This window comes from Impatiens glandulifera, chromosome 5 (assembly GCF_907164915.1).
Source record: "Impatiens glandulifera chromosome 5, dImpGla2.1, whole genome shotgun sequence".
NCBI lineage: Eukaryota > Viridiplantae > Streptophyta > Magnoliopsida > Ericales > Balsaminaceae > Impatiens > Impatiens glandulifera.
Genome location: NC_061866.1, coordinates 34,158,045 through 34,179,842, shown reverse-complemented (window position 1 = coordinate 34,179,842; position 21,798 = coordinate 34,158,045). Strand labels below are relative to the sequence as shown.

Genomic DNA, 21,798 nt, shown 5'->3' with positions numbered 1-21,798 from the left:
GTGAAGCCCGAATTTCTCCCAACCAATAAGAATCCTCGGTTTGTCCAACGTTCATCATCTTCCTATGTCACGTGTCTCATTCCTCGCCACAACGTCATTATTTTCCAAATTCATCGATCACCCTTTTCCTAAATCTCCGTCTTTCTCCTCATTTCTCACCTCTTCTCGCCATTGCTGTAACTCAAAGGTCCGTTCTTTCCATTCTTGAAATGGTTGCGGCTTGTCTCTCTACTTGCAATTTTACAGAGCTAGCCATTTTACGGCTTGGCAGAACCAACAGGAGGCTTGGGTTTTCACTTTCAACGCTCTCTACATCAAAATCTTTTGATTCTAGAATTAGTATTGGAATTAGAGTGAAAGCAGGGGATGGGAGGGATAGTTTTGCCGTTGAAGATAGAGAAAGGGATTTAAATGGTGAAGTGAACGGTTATGTTTTGAATGGTAATGGTAATGTTAATGGTAATGGGAGTGTTCATTTCAGTAGCAATGACAATGATTATGATAATGTGGTGGCTAAAACGAGCTCAAATGGGAGTGCTAGTGTGAATGGAGTTAGTAATGAGATTTTGGTGAAGTATACCAATGGGAATGGATCTGCAGGTGCTGCTACCGTAACTACTGAACCAGTTGTGAAATCAAAATCAGATAAGGTACCATCTGATAAGAAGACTGTGGAGGAGATTGGACAGGAAGATGCCTGGTTTAAGAGAAATGGGTATCAGCAGGTTGAGGTATGAATTGACCAAAGTGTGTGATTCTTGAGATTTAGAGTTCATGTGTCATCCTTATGTGGGATAATTCACATATTTTGTTCATGAGAAATGATTGATGGTTCTCTTCTCCTTCAATGTTTAAGCAGATTCTGATAATGTTGGTGTTGGATAATTTTGTAGGATGAACCTAAATTACTTTTGATTGTCTGGCATGATTAGGATTAGGCGGGGCAAGTGGAAAAGATCCTGCTTAGTTTGTTGTTGTTATGTTAAGCTATGATTTGGTACCTTTTGCAGGTTTCTGTTGCGCCTGGGGGCCGTTGGAGTAGATTCAAAACTTATTCTACTATACAAAGGACTTTGGAAATATGGGGTTCTGTTCTTACATTTATCTTTAGGGCTTGGTTGACCACTCAGAAATTTTCTTATCGAGGTTAGTATCTTTTTGCGTGAGACTACATATACTATTGTTGCATATAGAAGTAGGTATAATAGGTGCTGGTCTGGTGGACTCTAGGCCACTGAATGTGAATGCTTAGTACTAAAATTAATATACTCCTTAAAATGCCATTTGTTCGTTTAGCTGCTTTTGGATTCTTGTTTTTTTCTTGAAGAGAGGTTTTCCTTAGATTCTATAACTTGACAAGGAATATAGGCATGATTGTGGTAATTATTTCTTGGTGTTACTTAAGTTTTGAATTTTGTTGGCATTGCTGCCGCTGCATTTATGATTTTTTTGCATAATGAAGGAATAACATTTGTGATATTCAAATAAATGGAAGACTAAACTCTAAAGAACAAAATAATAAAACCAACTTCTTCATACACTTGTGCAAAACTTGTAATATAGAAACATCAAACGGATGTTGGAATATTTTGTTCAGGATATTCAGTTTCCCAGTTGCATGAAATTATCCATCACCATTTTTGTGTCAGATCATTTGATGTATGTAACATGTTTGAATATATATGTATATATTTAATTTGATAAATGCAAAAATATAGGCGGAATGACAGAGGAGAAGAAAGCTAAAAGGCGGAAAATACTAGCCAAGTGGTTGAAGGAAAATATTTTGAGATTAGGTCCTACATTCATTAAAATCGGACAGCAGTTCTCTACAAGGGTGGACATTCTTCCTCAAGAATATATTGATCAATTATCAGAACTTCAGGTGAGAAGTATAATTTGTTTTCATTTTTCTGTGTTCATGTGAAGTTTGTCGTGTGTAGTTCTTTTATTTTTGCTAACTGTCGTGCACAGGACCTCATCCTTCTGTTTATGAACTAACACTGAAACTGTAGTATCATTTTTACTAAAAAGCTTTTCTTTTTTGCATATAACTACTTTACATATATCCATATGTACAAAGTATAAACAAATGTATTACTGATGTATGACTTTCAATGGGCTTTTGGAAAGCACAAACTAGGATCTGATCATTAAGAAGTCTGTTTTTAATTATTGTCAATAAGCTTCAAAATTCCTAACTTTGCACTCAATTTGTTTTTCCCCCTTCCAACTAAAAGTTATTATTCTGTCATGTTATTCTTCCTATACCGATTCTGATTATTTCCCAAATTCATAATTGTTTTCTCATTTTATATAGGATCAAGTTCCTCCTTTCTCGTCAGCTATCGCTGTATCTGTAGCTGAACAGGAATTTGGAGCCCCTTTAAGTGAGATATTTGATCAGTTTGATTTTGAACCAATTGCAGCTGCCAGTCTTGGTAATCTTAACTGAACTTTGATTCTTATTTAATTGTGTAATTATCGATCACCAAGGAGTTAGTTGGTTAGAAAATGTGTTTGCATATCTGACAGGAATTGTAATGCAAATAAGATTTTCTTACTATGCAGGTCAGGTTCATCGTGCGAAATTAAAGGGGCAGGAAGTTGTTGTTAAAGTACAAAGGCCTGGTCTCAAGGATCTCTTTGACATAGATCTGAAAAACCTAAGGGTTAGATTTTGGGCTATGGAACTATTTTCTTTTGTCATCTATAACAACCATCCTTCAGTGCTAAGTGGTCCAACAAAAGTTGTTCTCATAAATGTCACTACTAACAAGGATGAACAGGGATATTAGCTATTAATCTTTTAAAATTTCCATTATGTACCTCATCAGATATCTTATTGTTTTGGTTATTCCAGGTTATTGCAGAATATCTTCAAAAGATTGATCCTAAATCAGATGGCGCAAAGAGGGACTGGGTGGCTATTTATGACGAGTGTGCGAATGTCTTATATGAGGTCAAACCACCTTTAAATCTGATGCCATAATGTTTCATAATTGGGCTAGGTTTATTGTATATGCTCTTGTTTTCATGTTGAGCTACAAGGACAAACAGTTCTTCAGTTTTATGTTGTGATCAGTGTTAGTCTTGAATTCTTGATAACACAATTTATTACTTAATCTGAATGATTAAGTACTAATTTGAATTAAGTTAATTTGATAATTTCTGTTTAAAATCACTTATTATTTAGATTCATCATAAATTAAGTTAAAAAGAGATAAGTTGAAAAATCATACTTAATATGGTAAGAGTCTGTAATCTAGTAAGAGATTTCAAAAGACAAATCGAACCCCTGAAAATTAATCAATTTACGTCATTATAAATTATAAGGGTTAATAGCTTAAGTGCTTTCCACACAATAGTTCCACATTTTATCAAATCAACTCATATACCCAAGTACTTAAAATATAGATATTCCCATTTGATTTATTCAGCTTTTATTTTCCATATATTTGACTCATTTGACACTTAAAGTTCAGTATGCAACACTTCATTTTATGAAACTCGTCCTAAATCAATTTGTGAGAACCTGTATTTGAATAATTGACATTTGTACCCTGCAGGAGATTGATTACACCAAGGAAGCTGCTAATGCTGAAAGATTTGCAGATAACTTCAAAAACCTGGATTATGTGAAAGTCCCATCTATATACTGGGAATACACCACACCGCAGGTTTAACCCTTCAACAATGGCAGTTTGTTTTATATAAATACTTCCAAAAAAAATTCCATACTCTTTTGTTTTAACGGTTTATTTCTGTCATAGGTGCTCACTATGGAGTATGTTCCTGGTATCAAGATAAACAGGATTGAAGCAATAGATCAGTTGGGAGTTGACCGTAAAAAGTAAATTTGATTCCCTTTTTTTGTTGATGAAATAATTTGCTTTCATTACTATCTTAGAAATGATACATGACATATACTTACAAATTATCCTAAAGATAATGCTGGTGTCTCATCCAGGTTAGGCCGCTATGCTGTTGAGTCATACTTGGAACAGATTCTGTCGCATGGTTTCTTCCATGCTGATCCAGTGAGTTTTCTGCACACTGTTAAATGGACATAAATGTAGAAGACTAATAATCATGAATTTTACAAATGTATCATATATACGAGTGAAATTAGAATGATCAATAGATGGAGGAATACTGCAACTGAACCTACAAATATTACTTCTATAGTCAGTATATTTGCACCAAAATTGGACTAGGATCTTAACACTTAGTTCTTGAAAGAAGAAAGATAAGATTGTATTGGCAATTTAAATAGCCAAGGTAGTGGCTAAAAGATAAACATTACAGTCCTATTTGGACTCTCACTGTAACAAAAAATTTCCAAATCATACAACGTGATAACAAGTAGTACTTGCTTCTAATTAACAATGATAATTTTTATCCTTAATTAGTTCTTCCCATTTCCAATTAAATGTAAGATAATTACTGTAGACAAAATGTATTTGCTACTCTTGCTTAGCATTCAATTTCTTCTTTTGCAGCATCCTGGAAATATTGCCGTGGATGATGTTAACGGGGGAAGGTTGATCTTTTATGACTTTGGAATGATGGGAAGGTTAAGCTCTTAGCCTTATGGTTCTTTTTGTAGTTACACACAGTGCCTTTTTTATTTATATCCTTCTATCTTTTTTTTTTTGAAAGGGTAAACTTTTCATTAAAGAGAAATTTCTTTGAATAAGAGAAGCAATCAAAAAGAACTGAAAAATAAAGGAACAAAATCAAAGAGAAATATTTGCAAAATCATCAATAAAATTATTTGCATTGTTATGTAACAATTGGGTGAATTTTTGCAGTATAAGTCAGAACATCAGAGGAGGGTTGTTAGATGTTTTCTATGGAGTTTATGAGAAAGATCCAGATAAGGTGGCATTTTAATTCTAATTAGTGGCTGTATTTTATGAACTCTGATAGTGATCCCTTTTTTCATATGATTTCAGTTTAGCTAACTTTATAATTTAATTTATCTCTTAAGGTTCTTCAAGCAATGATCCAGATGGGTGTACTTGTGCCTACTGGTGATATGACAGCTGTGAGAAGGACTGCACAGTTCTTTCTTAACAGGTGCTTCTTTATTCCAAACTAGCCCTTCCTTGGCCTACTTTTTTATAGAAAAATATATCAAGGTTCTTCTTTTGCTTATCTTTCCATTTATGACACAGATGGTATATTGACCTGATCCATAATTCTATCCCACCATGAACTATCATGTACCTATTGGAACACTCTCTTTATATTTGACATTCCATGGATTTCCCCTAAGAACAGATATTTGGAATCGTTTGTCCTCTTGAATATCACTTTCAGTTTGCACTTATTTGAGCTAATCCTATGGTGATCATGCAAATGAAAGATTTCCTTACAAATTGGATGGTACTTTTGCAGAAAACTACCCCTTTTTTCTTTTGCCTTTTACTTTCTGACCAGAATTTATTCCCTGGAGGAGGCTAGTGCGATCCCCCAGCGTCATGGCCTCCCACTTATATCAGAACGTTCTTAGTGAGAATCAAATGGTCTCTTAGGCAAGACTCTTTCCAATTGAGCTACCATCAAATGTTAATAATAAAACATTTGAAAAAGGTTCTTCTGTAGACTGTATGTGATCTCGTTTTAGTTTGTCTCACATAAGTCTCTGATTCACAACAAACATTAGGCTATGTTTTGTACTAGCATAATGAAATTAGAATTGGAATTGGGTCCAATTTCATATCTTTTGTTTGTTGGATAACTTAAAATAAAGAATTGAAACTGAAAGTCTAATTCCAATATAATTGAATGCATATATTTTAAGTTTGAACTCGTTATTCCCACTTCAGAATTATAATTAGGCTATGTTTGGATTCATGTAAATGGAATTGTAATTGAATTACAATTCAATTCCTATGTTTGTCGAAATCTTAGAATTTGTAATTTCAAAGTGATAATGGTGGAATTGAAACTTAAAAATCATACATTTCAATTCCATTTGGAACTATAATTATAATTCTAAATGCTTATTTGAAGTCGTTAAACAAACAATGTATTGGGAATTGAACCTCCAATTCCAACTTCAAATCTACCCTAATCAAACATAGCCTTATAGGTTTAATCCAAACATAATATTATTCTAATTCAATTCCAATTCTTATAAAATGGAATTCTAATTTTAATTTCAATTATACACATCCAAACATAGCCCAGGTATTGGTCTACAATTTATACATCCAGAAGTTGTGTGTAAAAAACTTTGAATACTTGTAAATACACTATACACCTAAATAAATATTAACGGTCACTCATTAAAATATAATAATGATCTGGCCAGACAACCTGTCCTTGATAGAACTGACTCTTTTCGAAATTTATATTTTTTCTTTGGTTTCTCCTGTCTACCTAACCAAGCTTGGTGTAGGTTAGTGGGTTCTTCCAACTGGAATGCTTGGTAGTGTCCATATCTTGAGAGTTTGGAGATAGCAGAGATTCGTGTTTTTTCTTTATTTGACTTGCATATTTTTGGCTTGGTGTTTCCCATTTTGTATATTTCTCCACCTTAAGTATTTTATTTCCGCAGCTTTGAAGAACGTCTCGTCGCACAAAGAAAAGAAAGAGAGATGGCTACAACAGAACTTGGATTCAAAAAGCCCCTGAGCAAGGAAGAGAAAAAGGAGAAAGCTAAACAGCGTTTAGCAGCAATAGGTAGTGGTGGTTCTTTTGGTTTTAGATTTGGAGAGTAATAGCTCTACTGTTCCTTTTAAAACTGGTGTTGATAAAATATTTTCTACTGAAGAATGTTCTACTTATTCATTATAGGGGAAGATTTATTATCTATTGCTGGTGATCAACCATTTAGATTCCCAGCCACTTTTACATTCGTTGTTAGGGCATTTTCAGGTATTGAATTTAACAACAATGTGTACAACAACCGTTGTTGATTATTCAATGATACTTACTAACTGAAGAATACATGCAGTGCTGGATGGCATTGGGAAGGGTCTCGATCCTCGCTTTGATATTACTGAAATTGCTAAACCGTGAGTGTTGAACTTTAAATGAAAATGTACTTTATCGTGTATTGTATAACGATAGTAGTAGGATATATTAGTAATAGTATAAGGGTAGTATGGTAATTAGTTAGTAAGTTCATGGGTCAGTAGCTTATAAATAGTAAAGTATGTATTATTTTGAATAATGAATGAATAAGATTGAATCTGTTTTATCTCCTATAAAGGCTTAAGTCATTCTTGTCTCATTTACATTTCTTCTTTAAATCCTAGAAGAAAAGAATGATGAATTATTTGTAGTGTATGGTAATTAGTAGTAGTATTGGGGCAGTATGATAATTAGTAGAATAAGTTAGTGGGTTAGTAGCTTATAAATAGTATAGTATGTATTATTTGGAGTAATTAATGAAATAGTGTTGAATCTGGTTTATCTTCTATAAAGGCTTAGGTCATTCTCGTCTCATCTACATTTCTTCTACAAATCCTAGAAGAAATGAATGAACTATTTGGAGTAGTATGGTAATTAGTAGTAGTATAGGGCAGTATCATGATTAGTAGAGTAAGTTAGTGGGTTAGTAGTTTATAAATAGTAGAGTATGTATTATTTGGAGTAATGAATGAAATAGTTTGAATCTAGTTTATCTTCTGTAAAGGCTTAGGTCATTCTTGTTTCATCTACATTTCTTCTACAAATCATACATCTCTAGGCTGGTATGTTACAAATTGTTTCTTCTAAATCTCTGTTATTTGGGTCTTTGTTATTTAGTTATGCCCTAGAGTTGCTAAAGTTCAGAGAAGCAGGCATTGAGGTTGTAGTTAAGGTATGTTTCCTGAATAGCTAGATATTTTACGAGAGTTTTACAGTGTAAGCATGATGGATTCTTTTAAAAAAAAATCTTTTATCTATATCAGGATTTCAGGAAAAGGTTGGATCTGCAATCCCGTGCATTTCAAAACTTATTTAGGCAAGCTGATAGAGTGGGGAAGCTTGCTGACATTATACAACAATTGGTAACAATGACACCTTATTTAGCTCTTCATTTTGGTGGCTTAAATCACATGACTAAGACTTTGGTTTCTATTGTATATTATTGCCTCATACCCTCAATACAATTATCCAACAGGAGAAAGGTGACTTAAAGCTCCGAGTTCGAGCTTTGGAGTCAGAAAGGTCTTTTCAACGGGTTGCGGCTGTTCAAAAGACAATAGGAAGTGTGAGTTTATACTAATTATATAGCAGCTAATTTTGCAATTTCCTTTCATATAAAGTATTCCAAGTATGAATGCCAATTTTGTTTTGAGATATTGGTTATACCCATTGCTGTTGTTGATATCTTGATCGAGTTCAATCTTCTTCTTCTTATGACATTTTACTTAGGAAACAAACACTTTATCCACTAAATTAGAAGCGTATAAAAAAGTAAACTACAAGAAAAAAAAAAAAGTAAACTACAAGTGTTAAATGTCATATAATTTGTAATGACTCTTCAGTGTGTCTGGGGCATGCATGATAATGAGAGGTAAATCAATTGTTAAAAAGGGTTTTGATCAGAAGGAAGTAATAAATTGGTTGGGGCATCCTTCCTGTTGGTCATGCTCTTGTTCCTTTCTTCTCTATCTTGTAGGTTTTCATGTATATATTTCTTAGATTTGAACTCGTAAAATGTAACTAAGTCTTTCGAATGTATCTTTTGCTTATCTACAGGCAATAGCGGCTGGTACCCTGGTTAACCTTGCAACACTTATGTATCTAAATTCAATTAGAGTAAGCACAATTTTAGTTTCTTGTACCATTTTCCATTTCTTATTTGCATTTTACTTTTGTTGCAAAATGTATATGACCAAATCGCTCACTTTCTAGGTTCCTTCCACAATAGCTTATATAGTATGTGCTTTCTTCGGCCTCCAAGTTCTCTTTGGACTTCTCAAAGTAAAAAAAATAGACGAAAGGGAGAAGCTGATAACAGGGACTGCTTAAGTACTCGGTATGTCAATTTCTATTTTCGATCCAACTACCCGATTGCCATGAAATATTTACAATTTGTATAATTTTTCAAGACGATTTATTTAATCCCTCATCGAGCTTAATCTGACACCGCCTAAAACAAGTAGAACAATTCTATAAGAGTATTTTTAGGCGTATCTGGAGATGGCCTGGGCCGGACTAAGTTCATGTACACTTATCCATTTTCAAACAAATAAAAGGGGATGAGATGGTGTTCCAAAATGAAGTAATTGTATACATCTTTATATAACTATGGATATTCTTTTAACTTATGAACAAACTAAGCCTCGTATTTAATTTAAGACCATTAGCCTTAGTGCAATTGGGAAAATGCCAATGACGCAAGACAGAAGAGAACATATAAGATCCAATCAACTGAAACTCATAAAAACCAATGTAGAAGGAAGAGAGGCGCCTAGGGTTCATAATTTTTGGCATGTATATAAGCCTTAAAACCCACGGCAAGGCTCAAATTAATAAGCTTAAAAACTATTTCTTACTGCTTTTGTCTCTCTTTGTGGCAAGTTTCACCAGTTCTGACTTAAACTGCTCCATTTCCATGTTTTTTCTATGCCTTCTTAAAAGCACATATTAATGTTGTGTAATCTTTCTTGTGTTAACAGGTAGCCCAGACAGATTCTTTAATCACATGGAATCAATCATGCATCTTGATCATGAGAAGGGCCAAAGAGCAAAATAGGATTAGAAGAAACATATATAGTGTTTGTCTTTATTAAATTCATAAAAGAATGATGCTGGCTGCACTTGGTGCTTATCTTTTATTGTAGGAAAATTAGTTTTGTAAATATGAGTTAATATGTATGGACGCAAACCGACGCAACTTTTTGTATTTTAAAAAATAAATATTGTAATTAGGTAAGTCTTTTTTGCGACAACTCCATCAATACAATATTTAACATTTACGGGAAAATGTATTTCTCTACTATGTATTTTTTCCCATACTTTTAATGTTTGTTATTACAAATTTTTTAAGATGAGTTTATTTGTACCTTGTTGATTAATTACTCCATTGGTTGTATAATTTTTGTTTGATTTTTTCAATTTTTTGAGAGTTGTTGCCATATTATCGATCTGAATTCGGGAAAAACTCCATCTTTTACCATTTTAGTTGTGGTCCTTTCAGGCTCTGCAATTTCATCAACATATGTTAATATTATTGATCTTCTTCAGAAGTTCAGACTCCACTAATTCTTGTGTGCATTTTGGTTTGTTTGTTGTGATTTGATTAATACAAACTATTGCACCTATTTTGTAGATGTCACAATGAAAATCTGTATATACTTTATTACTAATTTTCAAATGTCATTTGAATTTGAATCGAAGTTCTTATAAAGTAATATCGATATTAAGAAATGACTAAAAATTTTCAAATTCCTTTATGTTCTTTTTTGGAGTTGTTGACAGGGTATGAATTTAAATGATGAACAAAATTTGTTGGGATTATTAAAATTGACTAAACTCAAATTAGACAAATGTGGTTATCTGCTTTAAGATGAAAAAGCAAGAATTGTGGTAAATTACTGTACAATTACCCCCATAATTGCTTGGTAATAAATGAGATATGCACAACCTAGGTATTAAAAGATACTGAAAAATGACTTTGAAGCAAATTTGGAAACACTTTTATTTCAGCCAATTTGAATGAAAAAACGTCGATAATTTTTGTCTCGTTCAGATGTTGATATAGACTAGATAATATTCTGAACTATAACTTAATTAGACATATATTCACAAATTTGTTAACGTTATTTCATCGAAACTCATTTTCAGATCCAACATCCTCGACTAAGTTGCTTCACTTCTCGATGTCTAATGTACAAGTCTTTTTACTTGAGGCTCCAAAAGCTCTAATAACTATTCTCAATAGTTATTCAATCTTTTTAAACATGAGATTTTCACTAATTTACTAATTTTTTACAAAACATTATTCATACAGTCAAAACTCATTGTCCACTATAATTTTAAAGTATTTTATAGCTTGGAAGTTAATTTATCCTTCTTTTTATTAACATTTTAACCGTTTCCTTCCCATTACCGTTAAAAGTAATAAATGCGTAACTAGAATCGTCATTAAATGTTTCAAAGTCTCCCAGATTCACTTCTCGATCTATCTTAAGTAATTTTACCACAATATTTTATGTTCGTTTTCAACCAATCCTCAGTACATCAACCGCGATACCATAAAGATCATTGATAATTGTATTTGCACATGTTCGAGAATCACTTCTAAACCCATTATTTTTTTCCCGCGATATCACCAACCAAGCCCAAGATCACCACAAGAGCCCTATCTATAACCTAATGAACTTCCAAAACTGTTTGATTTGAATTTGTATGATGAGAAATTAACAAAATATTAGTTTTGAAATAGATAAAATGATCAAAAACAATGAAATTGATATTTATAATAATAATAAAAAAAAGTCCAAAAATTTGAACTGTGGATGCAAATAAGCCCAATAATGACTTATTTATAGGATGAGTTTTCTGGTTTATTTAGAAAAGAGGTGTTTTTAATTCTCGTCTCTCTTCAGAATTGCAGATTTTCCTTCGTCTGAAGAAAGGGAGGGCTGAAGAAAGTTCATTGAAAGCAGCGGGGATAGTGATTAAGCAATCTATTGGTAAGCTACATTATTCTGTAATCCAACATTTGTATTAGGCTAAGTCGTCTTCTTTTGTAATCTAGTTTAGGGTTTTGTTAACCATCGATAGTTATTTCTTGAAAATTATACCGATTTTCAAAGACCGGAGGTGTCAGAACTCATCAATCTCTTGTAAAGAGATGGGTTTACGCTAATATGCTTAGATTTTGATGTTGTTTGATGATTTTGACGAGTTTCCTGGATAATTGTAATGTTTATTTGATTGAGGTATCCTGTTATATATAATCTTTGATTGTCATATCTGAAAACACTGAGGATGAGAGTTTCTTTGTATCCTCAAATCAGCATATCTTGGATACTAAAGATATTAAGATTGCTGAGAAATTCACCTTTTCCTTGCAAGTTTGTGACATAAAACCTGATTTTCTGCTGCTATGGATGAAACCTTTCTTCTACAAATCTGAAAATACTGAGGAAGAGATTTTCTTTGTATCCTCAAATCGGCATATCTTGGAAACTAAAGATATAATATTAGGTTGTGATATTAATGTGATTGCTGAGAAATTCACCTTTTCCCTGCAAGTTTGTGACATAAAACCTGATTTTCTGCTGCTATGGATGAAACCTTTCTTCTACAAATCTGAAAACACTGAGGAAGAGATTTTCTTTGTATCCTCAAATCGGCATATCTTGGCAACTAAAGATATAATATTAGGTTGTGATATTAATGTGATTGCTGAGAAATTCACCTTTTCCCTGCAAGTTTGTGACATAAAACCTGATTTTATGCTGCTCTGTCCGAAACCTTTCTTCTACAAATCTGAAAACACTGAGGAGGAGATTTTCTTTGTATCCTCAAATCGGCATATCTTGGCAACTAAAGATATAATATTAGGTTGTGATATTAATGTGATTGCTGAGAAATTCACCTTTTCCCTGCAAGTTTGTGACATAAAACCTGATTTTCTGCTGCTATGGCTGAAACCTTTCTTCTACAAACTTGTGACCAGATATTTAACTTTTCCATTAACATATAATTCTTAAACCGGGACAGAATATCAGGTTGAAATAATTTGGGACAGTTCTCCTTTAAACTGTAGGTGAATTGTGATAGATATTGCACTCAGTTTCAGGTCTGTTTTTTGTACTACTTATGGCAAGTTATGTATGCAGAAACCAAGGTTGAATTTAGGTTATTCATGGTTAGGAAGTGAAGTTTTCTTGCAATTTCAACCTAAAAGTGGGGTTGTTAAAAGGTTGATTTTCACTTCATCTTAGGCTGAAAATTTTAGGCAAAATTAGGATAAATCATAGGCTAAATATTTGGGGGCTATTCTAAGCATTAATCTGTAATCATGTATAAACTTAAGGTCTCATGCTGGTGATATCCTTGCTAGAACAAATCTGATTTTCAGGTTAGGCTTATTGGTTCTTGTGAGGTATTTGAAAATCGAATAATAATATTTCACCTTTAGTTCTCAGATTTTTCTTTTAAGGGATAAAACTTCTATCATTATTCCATAGTCACTAAGGTTGTGTTAACTATGGTGAAACATCCAAACAAACAAAAAAAATCCGTAAAAGTCATGACATCATTTGTCATGAGTTAATTATTCACACCTGGTGATTGGGTATGTGTGTTTGGTCTGTACTCATCCATTCGTATGCATTCATCATTAGGTTGGACTAAATCATGCATCCCAACATCTAGCATCTGGCTCATCTCCGTGATGCATGTATTGTTCAAGAATGTCACTCCACCATCCGTTAGAGTGATAGCTTAACTAATATGCACCACAACAAGGATTTCAGGTATGGTGTGGAGATCATCAGAAATAAGCGCCGACTAAGACACCATCCTTATCTCCTCATCCTCCACACAACCGCTTTCAGGTGGGTGTGGAGTTCTCATAACTTTTTGTGGTAGCTACATTTAAAGGATGAACTGAATAGACAAAATAAATGAGGGATATTCCTAATGTGTTTCCTATTGTTGGAAATTGATATGATATATTCCTACAATTATAAGATTCAAATTATGTCATAACATCATATAATTATGATATGATTGAGGATTTCATTTAGATAACATTCTCCTATAATATGGCAAAAATCATCTTAGATTATAACCCTGGTTCACAATTGGAGGTTGATATTCGTGACTATGAAAATCTTGTTTTGGTTTATTGATTTATGTTGCCATACTCTTTGTTCACAAGGGTATTTTTCTTGATTAACCAAGTTCTGATTGCAATTTTTTTCATGTCATTATGTTGTATTAGCCTTCTTGGGAGGGGTGATATATTTTCTTTTTCAAATGTATTATCATTTCTTCACTATCCCTTTTTAGATCTCACTTTTGGAGACATTGCACTTTAATTGGTTGTATATTTTCTATGGTATATATGTGATCTTTGTGTTTACTGTAGATTTTAATGAAATTTTATTTTTCTCTTAAAAGCAAAAAGTCTTGTCTTCTGCCTTTTACTTCCTCATTTTCCATGTTCATGTGCATTCCATTACTTCTGAATTGCTTTTCGAATAACATGAAGTTGCATTGAAATCTCAAGTTAATGTAGTGGATTTCTTTGGGAAATTATTTTGTTACATTGGGTGAAATCTGTTACTGTACTTCCCACAAGATTGACTTTGTTAGTGAGATCTTGCAGTTCCATAGTTTTTCAATTTGATGCTCTTATTTGTGTCTCGAAATCATATAATATATCTATAATTTCCACTTGATAGTCTGTTATATTTTATTTTATTCTTTTTGCTGCACGTCTCTTAAAGTTTTATTGATGTATTTGTTGTGTATTTTCTAATGGGTCTTAATTTCTGATGCAATAGAGAAAATGAGTGTCATAAACTTTCCCAAGCCATATATTGAAGTCAAGATGTTGGTACATAGCTCTGCTCCCGATTCAGTGGATGCTGCTCTTTCACATGTGGAAAAGGGCATTGTTTGTGATTGGTTGCCTAGTACTGAACCATGGCTAAAGAGTTCAGTATGTGGAAAAGGTGCTCAAGATAACTGTGGAAAACATGTAGTAAATAATGATTTGTGTTCCTCCAGTTTTCCTGTTAGTTCCTCCAATTTCTCAACTGTGGGTACTGTTAATGAAGTTTCAACTCCTACCTTAGTATACCGTCGACGTAAACTGCAAAAACAATCTCTCACTCTTAACTCATCCAAGGGATTACCAATGCTAAGCCACTGTTGTTTTCCTAGCATCAGTTCTGAAGCTCTCTCTATGGCAGAAAAGGTGGATAATGTGGGTTCCCATGTTGAAAGTGAAGGTAGGTCCCCTAGAACTTATCCTGTTAACTGTTCTTCCGGGGGATTTGTTTCCAAATGTTCAGTTGGAGAGGATACGGGCAGAGCTTTACAATTATGCGAAAATGAGAGTTGTTCATCCTCAAAGTCAAACCTTGATATTGGTTCATCTTCCTTAAGGACTGAAGTAAATGATTTGGGAGAATGTTCCTCTTCTAGTCCAATAGTGGTGGAGAATTTGCAGGATGATCTTTCACAAAAACATAGTTTTATCTCTATGATTGCAAGCCAGTGCCTTGTTCAAGAAAGATCTAGCAAAGATTGCCCTAGTAATAGGGAGGCGATATACAAGGACAATGGTTGCATGAGAACATGTAAAGTTTGTGGAGATTCGGAATTCAGCCAAAAAATGCTTATATGTGATCAATGTGAAGAGGCTTTTCATACTCGCTGCTGTAATCCCTGCATAAAAACAATTCCTGTTGATGATTGGGTTTGCCATACCTGTTTCAGAAATAAGTATAGGAGATTAAAGGAGACAAGTAAAAGTTCATCTCTTAATAATTGCAACGAAGTAAGAAGACGTGAAGATGGAACTATTAGAGATGAGTTGAGTCCCATTGAAGCCATGTTGAGCAGTACTGAGCCACATATATCCAATGTTAGAATTGGTGCGGCTTTCCAAGCAGAACTTCCAGTTTGGTCCGGACCATCTATCAAGTATGTTTTTATATTACATGTATTCATGATTTAATTAAGTTATTTGTTGTTTCTTTATTATCCATTTCAAGGTAATTACAATGTTCTAATAGAAATATAAACTGGGGTTCTTTGTGAAATTTATCTGTATGTTCACTTAGGCTGACCTTTTAAAACATGTTGTCTACATTGACAATCTTTATTTTTTTTATTTGCATGCACCTGGCTTATTTATTTCTTCAGTATTGTAGTATCAAAACATGATTTTTGCATACATTTATAATCTTCATATGATAGGGCTTTCTTTTGGAAAATGGTACTCCACGTGACATCTCTTGAATATTATCATATGCAAGCACTTTTTACTAAAGAAGTGACTAAAATAGTTGAATTGTACAAAATATGACTACATTTATAGGAGTTCAGCTTCCAGGAGTCTCTTTCTACATAACATTGACAATCTTGGATGACACTTTTCTCTTTCCCCATTAAACTACATTCTTCCTTGTCTTCTGACATCCAAAATATTCCTTACTATTCCACAGATTCCATTATATGCCCCTAGACTTAACTCCTCTTTCTTTTTCTTGCTTTCCCTCTTTACTTTATGAAATAAGTTTGTTTACTTCACAATAGTTTTGGTGAAATCCCACCTTTCTTTTGTCTTCATTTCTTTCATTTTCTTTACATCATTTTAGCTTGGAAAAAGATTTGGTTAACATTTCTGAGCACAAGAAAAACTTGATGCTTTATTTGGTTCCTAACTTTGCATTTTTCTTATGACAAAGATCTAGAAGATTTTCTTGTGTATGATTTCTAAACAAATGGGCTTTAACATTAGAAAACCATTTTTCTCTGCTCCTCACCCTAAACGACAACAAACTCCTTGGGCTTCAGTTCTTATTTGAATTTTCATCTCTATGTTCTTTTTTTTTCGGACCGACCCTTCACCTCCTTTAGGGAAAGAAAAGAAACTAGTACAAAAAGTTACAAGAAACATCCATATCGTAATTGGAGATATTGCTTCATAATTAGTTGTAGTGTAATAATTAGCATATTACCTGTTAGTTAAATTAAAGGGATAAGAATTCAGATTAGTATTTATCTCTATCCACTTGTATTTATCCTCATATAGATTCCTATATAGTAGGCTAGACATATATTTGAGTTTGTATAACTTGTATTTATACAGCACCCTTGTGGAATAATTACACTTGGAGATTCACCTATCTACGAAAGGGGAAGAAAACAGTGGTTGTAGATGGGTATTTACTATAAGGTACATGGATGATGAGAGATAAAGACGGTGAAAGCTCAATTTGTAGACAAATGATTCACACAATCCTATGTAATTAATTGACTACAGAACTCATTTTCACTGGTTACTAAGGTGAATAATGCTCGAGTATTACTCTCTATTGCAGTAAATTGTGATGAACACTATCAACTCGATGTGAAGAATGATTCCTAAAAGGAGAGCTATAAAAGGAAGTATACATGGATATAGTGATATACCATGTGGGATAACTCATACAAAATTAGTTTGTAAATTACAAATATTTCTATATGGGTTGAAACAATTGATGCATGTGCATATGTGACTTGACACTCAACTGTGAATGGAACTTGAGACACGAGAGGTATGGATACGGAAGAATCCATTAATAGGGGTTAGTCTAGTCATGAGCAGATTTAACTAACACACTGACTACCAACAAGATTAGCAAAGATAGAGATTTCCCCAAGTTTTACGGGGAAAATGTAAATGATTAGATTCATGGGGTCGAAAGGTTCTTTCAGAGTGACAAGACTGTTGAAGATACACGAATTCATTACACGACGATGCACACGGTCGGATTGGCTCGTCGTTGGTATAACTCTTATATATTAACGCGATGTACAGGACAAGTGCAATTGAGGATTCAATGAATGTAGTGAAGAACCACAAACAAGTGACAGTTGTCAAAGTGTAAAAAAGATCTATACAAAGGTGTTATATAAGATGTCAGACTTGACATTAGTTTACTCAATTAAAGGGCACCTTGTCGTGAAGCCATTTATAATTCATAAACCAACCACAATTATTGTTTCGTCTGATTCTTCTAATCCGTCGGTAATGTATCCGGATGAAAGAATTCTCATAGCTGACGAGTGCTGTAATGCAACTGATGACAAAGAAGTTTATAAGCAGATCCTTTTCCTCGGTAGGCTTGAGTCAATGACAGTTACAGATAGAAGAATGAATGATGTTCTTTGTTTGAGTACGATCGAAAGCTTATGAGGAATGACAATAAGTAAGGAGATAAAAAAGGAAATGAGGAGTTGGGAAGAATCTGGAAAGAATAAGAGGTCTCCAACACGGGGCATTATAGCGGACACAATTGCAAGTTCAAGGGTGCGGGGAGGAAGTCAACAAAGTTTCTCCAGCTGTTGTGTAGTGCGTCTGCTATCGAAACAAGAGGGATACAAGACTGGAATTTATTTTTTCGTTGAATAAAAATATGGTTGATTTACATGTTGGAGCTTGTTTGGAAAGTGAGAATAACAGTGCATCGTTGTTATACCTTCCTTGAGGACAAGGAGATTTGGAGTGAGTAATGATACGAGAGGGGTTTGCGGCTAACAGTTAATTATGTTATTAAGTCGATACTATAAATATTGTTTATAGTGGAATTTCTATCTTTCTCATCTAGGATTTCTCTCTTCTCATCTTTAGTTAATTCTCTCTTCTCATCTAGGGTTCTATCTTCTCATCTGCACTCTTAAATTGCTCAGCTTGTTAAGGGTGGTTCTCTTCTCATCTCAAACTCAATTCATTGTTCAATTTGACGTTCTTCATCTAATTAATGTATTGATTCAATTAGGTTTAAGCCTAATATTATTTCAATGCTTATCGGGATCCCAACAAGAAACTGAGAGCTTATATGAACAACCCAATAGTGGACTGAGAAAGATATCAAAGGTTGGCTCAGTTGGGCAACTCATTTATCTGTCACATACAAGACTTGCCACTTTGACGTGAGCTTTTTAGCCAGCTTATGCATAACCCAACATAGGATCATATGGAAACAATATATATAGGATACTGAAATGTCTAAAATTCTCCAGGAACTGTCTTACTATTAAGCAAAAGTCAAGACAGAGGAAGATAACTTATACAAATGATGCAGATCATGCAAACAACATTGTAGATAGAAAGAAAGATCTGTTTGTGCCATTTTGTAAGGATATTTACTTCACTGGACTAGTTTATCGAGATTAACCCTATCTTATTCTCTATTATCCCTCTGGCCTTCCATTAATCTTATCATTATCCTTTTGTTTCATTATAAATACCTAATGGGCATGAAGATGAAATATGTACTAATAAATTTTCAACTCCTTCACACTGTTAAACACAGTCACCTTAATGTGTACGAGTATTCTACTTCTAATTTAGCTGTTTAAGTTAAACGCAACAAGTGATTTGCACTTTATTTATCTATCCATTATGATTCCCTTTGATTAACTGGTTTTTTTTCCTCCTTTTGTCTTTTCCCTATTGACTTTCTTGGTTTCTAGTTGCAGTGAAACATGTGCTTTTGCTGGAAAAGAATTAGAAATGAGCCCTTCAGAGTATATAAATTTTGAGGTGAGGAATTGATCATGTGTATTATATGATATTATTGCACTAGTGTTATACTAATTGGATATTCCATTCATAGACTGCACAATCAAGCCAGTCATGTAGTATGATGAGCTCAATTGGTAATTGGCTTCAATGTAGACAAGTCATAAAACGCAGTGGAGGAGTTGAAGGAAACATATGTGGGAAGTGGCGAAGGTTAGCTATATATATATATATATATATATATATATATATATTTATGTTGTTTATTTGGCAGCATGTAATTCGCTTTCTTTTGGTTTGGTTTGACATAAAGTTATCATTGATGCTTCAATTGTACTCCAAAATAGTCAATAAGGCGTGAACCATGCCAAACCAAGATCATTTGGTATACCGAACAAATCCAATTTATTCATGTATATATTTGCATCTTTTGGAAATGCTCACTTGTATATGCGCTCTTTTATCCTTTTATTTTTATTAATATCTTTTGCATCTCTAAGATTACAATCCAATCTTTTGGCTGTTTCTTCATTTTACCGTCTTTATATGAAACCAGAAATGGTAGAAGCAAAATTTGAACTGATAGGAACTCTTATTAGTTATGTGTGTCCCTCCTGATAAATGCACATAAATTTGAATAATAAACTGCTACTGCTTCCAGTTGTTGCTCCTTTTTTATGTCAATTTCCAGAATTTCATCACATCGTTATCTTGCATACCATAATCACTTATACTGTCATGTTTTGGGAAGCTTCCCATTGCTTCTTCTGATGATTGTGTGCTGAATTGTTTTGGCTTTCCAGAGCTCCTCTTTTTGAAGTTCAGACTGATAACTGGGAATGTTTCCAAACTTTTATGTGGGATCATGGGCATGCTGATTGTGCTGTGCCACAGGTAAAATAACAAATGCAGTAATATTAACTTCGCTTTATCATTATAAAGGGCATAATTTTAGGTTGTTGAACAAGGATATCTGTTACATCGAGCTGAAAACCCCATTTGCAGTTTGTCATTCTCTAACGTATATGATTGGTCTAGTTTTTACTCTGATGGTTTTCAGAAGGCTTGTAATATGGAAGTCATTTAATTTAAAGCCAGCATTCTTTATCATTGAAGATGTTCTGTTTTAGATTTCTCATTGAATTTTATTGGTCATTTAACTGGTTTAGGAGTTGGATACAGATCAAGTTGTGAAGCAGTTGAAGTACCTTGAGATGGTATGCCACTTATTCCCATTCCAGTGTTTCTATACTATATTTGATTGTTTTATCATGCAATAAGTAGGAAATATTGGGACTCTTCTGGGGGACTTTGAGGCATAGAATCATTGATTATAACTTCTTCTTTAACTTCATCCAAATCCTTTTATTAAAGAATAAAGACTAACAAAAAACATTTCACCATTTCACTCCTCTCGCTTTTTGTTTACCATTACTCTCGGTATTTACAATATCATATATTGATAAACCACCAACTTTTAACGTATAATTTAGCCATCTTTATTTGGAAAGTACGGTCTTTCAGAAGTAGTAGTAGTTTATCCAATATTGGAAAATACAACGGAAATAGGGCGAATTTTTTTTTTGGGTTTAGTTTCTTTCAGTTTTTAACCTATGCTGACCATCTCTATTTTTTAAAACCATCTCTATTTTTTTAAATTAAATCTTCATATGGATCTATAGGCGTATTCAGTTTTGCAGGTTCTCTCTTTTATTTTCTAAGGAAATTGCCTTTGGCATTTCAGTGTAAATGATTTCTGCTCCAAATATAGTGACTTACTGATCTTTGTGATGTGTTGTAGTTGAGGCATCGGCTGGTTGTGAAAAGGCGCAGAAGAATGAGTAATGCAAATGAATGATGTTTAAGATTTTGGAAGGAAATGTTAAATACACAACATTGTGAAATGCTTGAACCATGTATTCTTTTGGTGATGTAAATGTCTGGCATGATTAGTTATGATGGAAAACCACATGTATTCGACATCTCAAGGTTTCACCAATTAGCGCCATTTCTATGATTTTTTTTCCCTTAGGTCCAACAGAAAATACTTTTAGTACTCTGTCGTAATCATGTCAAAATACCATATATATTTTTTTCAGGATTAGTATACCATATTCATCTTATTGTGTTGTGTGCTTTGCTCTCTATACAAGCAAACCATTTTTTTTTTCTACAATGCCAGCCATGTTCAAATTCCTTAGCAATAATCTTACAATAGTTTGTGCATGATGGTTGAAATTGCCTACAATGATCAAGCTGTCTTTTCTTTAAATGTTGCTTCTAGTAGAATTGGGTTACAATCTGTCTAGAGATGGCAATGGGTACTCAATGGTCGGGTTTGGATATTTAAAATCGGGTACTCAATGGTCGGGTTTGGATATTTAAAATCGGGAATGAGAAGTATGTGAAACCCAAACCCGATATCCGAAATATTAATATATAATATATTTGTTAAAGTTTAAAATGTCTTTTCAAATTTTACACATTACGATCATTATAAATTTACAATAAATATATTATCTATTTATCCATACCTACACTCTATATTTATTATCTATTTATCCATACCTACACTCTAGTTATCATCA

At 33.4% G+C, this 21,798-nt stretch overlaps 2 protein-coding genes across 5 annotated transcripts; both read left to right on the top strand.

The window, feature by feature from the left end:
* Positions 1–157: 157 nt before the first annotated feature.
* Positions 158–9,899, top strand: LOC124937527 (protein ACTIVITY OF BC1 COMPLEX KINASE 8, chloroplastic-like). 2 transcript variants are annotated; one of them, XM_047477796.1, is made up of 21 exons: positions 158–731; positions 1,011–1,146; positions 1,719–1,885; positions 2,321–2,441; positions 2,572–2,672; positions 2,864–2,962; positions 3,570–3,680; positions 3,774–3,853; positions 3,971–4,040; positions 4,503–4,576; positions 4,815–4,884; positions 4,994–5,082; positions 6,569–6,693; positions 6,808–6,888; positions 6,968–7,028; positions 7,765–7,819; positions 7,911–8,009; positions 8,123–8,212; positions 8,704–8,763; positions 8,860–8,981; positions 9,624–9,899. In XM_047477796.1, exons 1-20 carry the CDS (start codon positions 210–212, stop codon positions 8,974–8,976), a joined length of 2,328 nt encoding a protein of 775 aa, XP_047333752.1. In that variant the 5' UTR covers positions 158–209; the 3' UTR covers positions 8,977–8,981; positions 9,624–9,899. The 2 variants fall into 2 exon arrangements, with proteins under 2 accessions (XP_047333752.1, XP_047333751.1); XM_047477795.1 differs by having other exon boundaries at positions 8,860–8,983; positions 9,627–9,899.
* Positions 9,900–11,506: 1,607 nt separating this feature from the next.
* On the top strand, positions 11,507–21,437 carry LOC124939994. Of its 3 annotated transcripts, none has more exons than XM_047480469.1 (7): positions 11,507–11,645; positions 14,475–15,621; positions 19,168–19,231; positions 19,305–19,423; positions 20,014–20,104; positions 20,380–20,427; positions 21,012–21,437. In XM_047480469.1, exons 2-7 carry the CDS (start codon positions 14,480–14,482, stop codon positions 21,066–21,068), a joined length of 1,521 nt encoding a protein of 506 aa, XP_047336425.1. In that variant the 5' UTR covers positions 11,507–11,645; positions 14,475–14,479; the 3' UTR covers positions 21,069–21,437. The 3 variants fall into 3 exon arrangements, with proteins under 3 accessions (XP_047336425.1, XP_047336423.1, XP_047336424.1); XM_047480467.1 differs by having other exon boundaries at positions 19,162–19,231; XM_047480468.1 differs by lacking the exon at positions 11,507–11,645 and adding an exon at positions 13,311–13,520 and having other exon boundaries at positions 19,162–19,231.
* Positions 21,438–21,798: the final 361 nt, after the last annotated feature.